The 7500-nt window shown below is 48.9% G+C and overlaps 1 protein-coding gene across 9 annotated transcripts in view; it reads right to left on the reverse strand.

The window, feature by feature from the left end:
* Window positions 1-7500, reverse strand: part of tanc2a (tetratricopeptide repeat, ankyrin repeat and coiled-coil containing 2a) — a 101136-nt gene that overhangs the window by 26246 nt on the left and 67390 nt on the right. For all 9 annotated transcript variants that reach the window (XM_081716545.1, XM_081716549.1, XM_081716543.1 and 6 more), the window contains one exon: window positions 2721-2866. In XM_081716545.1, coding sequence (XP_081572671.1) covers window positions 2721-2866 — 146 coding nt within the window. The remainder of the gene's footprint in view (window positions 1-2720; window positions 2867-7500) is intronic.

Raw genomic sequence — 7500 nt, forward strand, 5'->3', positions numbered from 1 at the left:
GTGCTAACGCTGGTGCTGAAAATATCCGTCCATCATCCGTTTGTACGGAATCACCCTCTCAGACAGCGGCGATTGTCGTGACACTTGGGTACGCTCCAAGTGGGACACAACAGAAAAGGTGTTTAATGGCTCCCAGTGCTCCAGTGCAAAAGAAAAACCACATCCCATCAAAAACAACAAAGAATATTCAAACAAGGAAAATGAAGTACTTACAAGTGTTTACAAGTTCAGGGAAAAATCCAGCAATCATAAATTCTCCAATGTCAATTAACTTCAAAACGTCACTCTCTTGAATTCTCCCTTAGAAGCATATAGGGAAAAGCAGGAAATCAGGCAATGTCACTTCCTGTCTCTGGGCAGGCAATTCCGCATAAAGTCACCTTCAACACTGGCTATAGTTTCTTTTCCTTCCAAGGCAACATGGAAGTCTCTCCATTTTTCTCTTAACCTTTATTTGTTTTACCTACTCGTTAAAATATGCAAACTTTTCTGGCCAGATAAACATTAAACTTAAACTCTAGTAACATATTATAAGAACAATATTTAATCTCAAATACTTCTTCACTAAATAACACTACCATTTCCATGCACATTAACAATCACTCAATAAATCACATCATCAATAAAGGTTGACCAAACAATTCCTGCGTGTTAATTTACATACATACATATAAAAACATATACACATACACAGCATATGTGCATCTCAAACACAGAGTCCACATATGGTGGAGGGCTGCACCATCACACCCCTCTAACCAACGCTCATCGCTATTATGGTATAAATAATACAACTGTCAAGCATCCATAGCGTGACAATTAGCTCAGTCAGACACACCTTTTATCAGTTAGCTACAGAAAAACGTGTTGTTTTCAGTACCAATGCCCAAGACTGGTTGACTGGTTATGAAGTGTTAATAGTGTAACCACTAGCTTCTACGTTCTCTCGGTCAGCTTTGCTACGCTACCAAGCCAACTGCTGGCGTGGTGGAGTCCCGCCATGCTCTCAGCTAGCTAGGTTAACTAAAAGCTAAACGTCAACGTCAACAAAAGAAAAAATGTAACCGTAGCTGATGTAATTCAAGTGCATCTGCGCCACAGTTGAGGTTAGACTAGCAGCACTTAGCCTTTCGGTATATTTAATGGTTATTATCTGCTCCACTCACCAGTGTCATGATTTTTTCGTCTTCCTGTCTTCCTCTTCCCTCTGCCAGAAGGGTAACGCCTCTTCAGCTCTGCTGACTGCCTTTAATTGTTGATGACTTGTTGTCATTAAACAATCATGCACGCTGCATGCCGCGGGTCTGAGTGCAGTCAGGGCGGGGCCCACTTAGGGAGTTCAGGTCTCGTACCATTGCAAACTGTGCACATAGCCGCTGCTGTCGTTTAAACTTTGTCAGCCCTCAGGGGCCCCCCACTGGCTTGGGGCCCCAAGCAGTAGCCTGCCTTGCCTGGCGCTCTCGGTATATGGGAGGAGCTGGAATGTCTGGTACTGTCTGCTACCGCTGGGCTGGATCCCAGAGCCAGCAAGTGGGACACGCGGCGCTCGGATCGGCGCTCGGATCGGCCCCCCCCAGGCCACTTCCCTCTGACCACCAGGCCAGAGGAGCCTCCTCCCTTCAGCGCCTGAGCAACACGCACCACCAGCGAGTACTGGCCCGGCACGGCGGAGGACCGGATTTAGAGTGCTGCAACCGCGGAGCTGAAGAACAGAGAGCAGGGCTCTCTGTCCTCTCCCACAAAACCTGCGGCAGCATGGGGTGGAATTGGGGACCGGCACAGCGATGTGGCATATGAGACCTGCCTCGGCGCGCGTGTAACGTGGAGGGCCTGGGCCTCTCCTGATCTGAGGCTGATGGCAGGACAGGAGAGAGGTCCTTACTGCCGTAGGTACATGATCTACACCACAGCAGTCTTGTTCACAGTGACACATCGAGTCACACAACGCCGTCACCACGCCATGTGTTCTTTGCTTTGTTCCTGTCTCCACCCAGTCATGTGATCTCCCCCCTCTTCACGATCAAAACCTCGTCCTTCATTAGTCCTAGTCCTGCGTTTACTGGGCTGGACGACTCCCAGTCAAGGCCCTGTTAAAGACCGCTGCCCGGGTCTCTGAACACCGAACACAACGTCCTTGACGATGCAGACTGCTTTAATACAAAAGTTCCATGTTTTTTGTTTTTTTTTCTTCACGAGAGGGCAAACCATGTCTTTGGTTACTAAATTTACGATTAGGATTTGAATTAGGATTACAATAAGGGTTAGTCATAGACAATTCTTAGTGCATATAAATAGCTATTTGATATAAAGGTGAAAGGTATAAGAAATATGTGTGTGTGTGTGTGTGTTAGGGAGAGAGAGAGATACGTTGGACCACAAGTCTCTATCTATAAGTGTATTACAGCACCCTTATTACTACATTACATGGACTTAAGATACTGTCCAACCCTACACTCATCGCAAACCACAGCGGGCACTAACGGGCACTTCCCCTATCAGCACACTGTTGGCGTGAGCTGCACTGTTCTGTAATACCTCTAACACTGCATATACCGCTGCAGTCAAAAATACACATGGCCTGTAATGGTCTGGTCATGTGACCTGAATACCCTTACTTTTGTATTGGGTCGCCGCTGGTCTGTACTGTTTAAGGTAAGACAGGAAGTGTTGTTGCACAGGGGGGTGTATGTGTGAGTAAAGAGCTGGGCGTGACCTCTGACCTGTGCATCGTCCTGCTCCTGCGTGTACGGGGTTCCAGCGGCGCCTTCTGCTACTCTGTCTCCCAGCAAGAAGCCCAGCCGTGTCATCAGAGTGTGGGCGGCCTCGTCCACCGTCGGAGGGGGACCCAGCTCCTGACCGCCCTCCCCTACGCACGCGTGCGCACACACACACAGACACACACACACACAGACACAGACACGTGACGTGCCAGCAATAAACAGAGCTACAGGTGGGACATTATAGTTCTGTGTTGTTCTATGTGTGTTTTGGTCTGTCATGTAAAATAAGTACAATAAGCGCATGTAAAAAGTACAAATTTGTTTAAAAGCAGAGTTGCACGTGGCCTCCAGGGAAACGTCGAGGTTGACACTGTCTTTGTGTTGTCACATTCACGCGGAAGATCTGGGAAAGAAAATGACTCGCGATTCAGAGAAGCACCAGAAATAACTGGGACAATGTTCACGCACAAGGCAGCATGCTAATCAGGACAAGATGCAACCATCACACACTCCGTAGCAGAACCCGTATGCAGAACAGTTTCCCCACCGGATTAAGAACACCTTCCCTGTCGGATTGTCTTCGGCAGGACGTTTACCGTCTCCAACCACGTTAATCCACTGTGGTCTGCACCTTCCCACACCACACCGCCACCATCCTCAAACTCCGGGGCGGGACAGGTCAGGAAGCCGAGGAGGCTGGAAAGAGAGTCGCAGGTGCTCATGCCGTAATCCCACCCTGCTTTTAATCCCGCAGACTGGGCCTCGTCTGAGCAAGGAAGGCAACCATATCCTGGAGTTTAGTCCAGGACTACAGCAGGACTCACATCAGTGCGGGGCACACCCTGTATGACCTGTCTCACTCTGCCACAGCCACAAACTTCAAAACATTCCCTGCCATTGAACCACAATCATGTGGAAAAATGAAGTGTGGATGTGTTTTTTGGTCCAGTGTCGGAGCTAACATCACCTTGCACACACACACACACACACACACACACACACACACACACACACACACCCACACCCCCACACCCACAAAAACACACGCACACAAGAAATGGAGCTAGACTAAGCACTAGGCAAACTTCAAGAGGCGAGATCTCTCAGGGAGGTAGCGGTTACCTACAGTGAGAAGAGCTTTAGAAGGATTAGCCCCCCCACACACACACCACCTCTCTCTCCTGCTGACAGAACAGATAAGTGAAGCAGAGCAGAACAGAACAGCTTCTCTTAAAAATAAGACAGCAGGAGAGAGAGGAGAGAGAGAGAAGTGAGGCGAGATGAGGTGAGGTGAGAGAGAAGAGAGGAGAGGAGGTGAGGCCCTCAGGGCTATGCTCTCTCTTTCTACAGTAGTCAGTAGCTCAGCAGTAGTCAGTATCTTGTCAGTATTTCAGCAGTAGTCAGTATCTTGTCAGTAGCTCAGAAGTAGTCAGTATTTCAGCAGTAGTCAGTATCTTGTCGGTAGCTGAGCAGTAGTCAGTATTTCAGCAGTAGTCAGTATCTTGTCAGTATTTCAGCAGTAGTCAGTATCTTGTCAGTAGCTCAGCAGTAGTCAGTATTTCAGCAGTAGTCAGTATCTTGTCAGTAGCTCAGCAGTAGTCAGTAGCTACTCATCAACCTCACCCAGAACACCACCAATGCAATAACAATATTCAAAACCAGGTCCTTCCTCACGACTAGGGAGTAAAATGATGTTCTGGCCACAGCAATTAACAAATCACTCACAGCTCAAATATTAAATATGATTTCTGTGCAAAAGCAAACAAAAGAAATGAAAACAAATTATTTAAAAACAAGCAAATTGTTCTTTCTTCTCCACGGCTCAAAACGTCTCACTTTGCCCACACAGACGCGGGAATATGTACGCATTTCACAAGTCCTGTTTGACAGAGTGTTAAGTTGTGTGGAAACGTTCACACTCGCTGAGCTCCCACCCCATCCTATTAACTCTCCATACAGGATGGGTGCGCAGAGTGGCGAGAACCCTGCCTGGCTGATTTCGACTCCTCCCTCTCTCTCTCACACACACACACACACACACTCGCTACCCCACGAGGGGAAATGCCTTCGTAGGTTTCTCTCTCTTTTAATCTGTGACCAGACTAAAACTGATGGTCGTCATGGCAACTATCAGCAGGCCAAAGAATGTGTTTTTGCATCTCTCGCTCTCATTGCTTCCAAACCAACTCACCTTTCACTCTCATCCCACTGTTTATCACTCGTCTTCTTTCTTTCCATCTCTGTCTATCCCTGTCTCTTTCTGTCCCCTCCTACGACAGTATGTAATTACCCCCGAGATCCCACTAATGACAGCTGTATGAATATGAAAGGTCTCCGCAATGGAAAATGTGCTTTGCAGACAGCATGTTTTTACCCACAGTGCCGTGTGTTTAATGTAATATCAAGGGGCCGATTAAACGTCCTCTGGTCACAAGACAGCGAAAACAAGGTTCTATGGTTTTCAGAGCACACCGTCTCCTACACACACACAGTTTATACAGAGGTACACATTCATCCACACACACAACTATGCTGTATACCTGTCCACATTCTTGGCTGGAGAAGAGGTGGCATGACATCAATAGTGTCTGCTTACAGGTAAATACACTGACAAAGGCACCAACAACAGCAATCAGAAATATGTTCTTACACAGGCCTTCACAAAACACGCACACACACACGCACACACACACGCACGCACGCACGCACACTCACACTCACTCGCACACACTCACACGCACGCACTCACACTCACTCACACTCACGCACGCACGCACTCGCACGCACTCACATTCACGCACGCACGCACGCACACACGCACGCACGCACACACACACACTCACACACGCACACACGCACGCACACACACATGCACACACAGAAACTTAGTGTTCTGCTAGACAGAATATCTCCAGAGATATTCCTCCTTTGCTATGAACGTAGTTGTGTAAGGCTAAGAAAACCACACTGGGCTCAGAGTTGCAGGCATGGACAGAGACAGGAATGTAGGACTCCAGGTTAAACATGTGAGTAACCCCCCGCTTCAGTGGCCTGCCAAAACACACACACACACACACACACACACACACACACACACACACACACACACGCTCACACACACGCACGCACACACACAAACACACACACACTCGCACGCACGCACACACACACACACACACACACACACACACACACACACACACACACACACACACACACACACACACACACACACACACACAGCTGTTTGATGCAGGCTGCTCTGATCAGGGTACATCATACTGAAAGTCATCACTGGGCATGGGGACTGAGATCAGCAAGCTCCACTGAACGGAGTCGACTGAATCAACTTCACAGAGTCCACTGATTCAACTTCACAGTCAACATTATCAGTTGCACAGAGTCAACTGAGTCAACTCCAGCCATCTGAACTAACAGCCAACAGTGCCGTCATCTCCAGGAGGTTCAGCTGCCGCAGGAGACCTCCTCCGGGGATATCTCCTTTAACTCCTCCAGCTCCTCCATACAACAACACATACACTCCCCTGCACTCCCCGCTAACTCCCCAGAACCCGTCCTGAAGGAACCGTACCCCCGGGCCGATTGACTGCCTGTCAGGAGAGCGCCCCGGGGGCGGTGGGAGTTGCCTCCGGCTCGTGTGAGGTCAGTGGTCTGGGCAGGCAGGTGGCAGCACCAACCCACGGCCGCTAGCAAACCACAGTGCAGAAAACTGCTTAGGCTGCGGGGAATGTGAGACCCGGCGGGTGGGGGTGGGGGGCTTCAATAGTAACACTGTGCTGAGAGTCCCGCTCAGAATGTAATCAAATCATTTAATCATCGTTCCACCGCACTAACACTGGATTTCCAGGAGAGGGTATACGGCAGACAGCCGGACCCACACACACACAAATACAGACACACAGTCTCAAACAACAGCGTCGTCGTATCCCACGATGACTGAAAGCACACTGCTACACTGCCTGTGTGAGTTCAGAAATAGATGCCTCCATCCTAGATTGGGTTTGTTGTGAAAGTGCAGCAGTGCTGAAACAGCGTCATAAAAGCAGCATTGATGCCCCCATGTGATCATTACTAACCCTGAGCCCAGAAAGGCATCGACCTCACACTCCCCAGTGGCCACGGGGGTATTACTACAGCTGCTTTGGTGTGTGAGATTGTCCAAGTCTCTGTCTCGACACCATGTCTCTTTTTACGCAGTTCCTTCCTCTTATGAAAGCCATTATGAGGGGGAGATTCCTGGTCTGTTCTAGTCTACCACGCAAACAGCTGTACATTCTGAGGTTTTTTTTGGGAGTCTAGTGTCTGAGAGTGAGTGACTGAGTGAGTGAGTGAGTGTGGTGAAAGAAAAAAAGAGAGAGAGAGAGAAAGAGGGAGAGAGAAGCAAGGGAGGGAGAGAGATAAAAAAAAACCAAAAAAAAAACCCAACAGTCCTCGTCCCAAAATAAAGTAACGAAGCTGGTTTGAGTTAGAGTGGCGAGGCGCAGAGGCGCAAGAGTGTGGCAGGCAGACAGATGAGGAGAGGGGGCGGAGCGATGAGGACAGGGGGCGGGGCGACGAAGAGAGGGGGCGGGGCAGGGCTGCCCTGAACTGCCGCCGGTGACACGACCAAGCTGTTCGAATGAGCAGCTGCCCAGTGGTTTAGAAAGATGAAGGCCCTGAGAAAGAAAAAAGCAACACTAAAGCGCTAGACAAACTCTGGGCTCTATAAATGGTCAATAGAGAAAGAGAGAACATTACTGGGTTATTGTGTTCTATTTAA

The sequence above is a fragment of the Electrophorus electricus genome, chromosome 6 (assembly GCF_041902795.1).
Source record: "Electrophorus electricus isolate QZ-2024a chromosome 6, ASM4190279v1, whole genome shotgun sequence".
Classification (NCBI taxonomy): Eukaryota; Metazoa; Chordata; class Actinopteri; order Gymnotiformes; family Gymnotidae; genus Electrophorus; species Electrophorus electricus.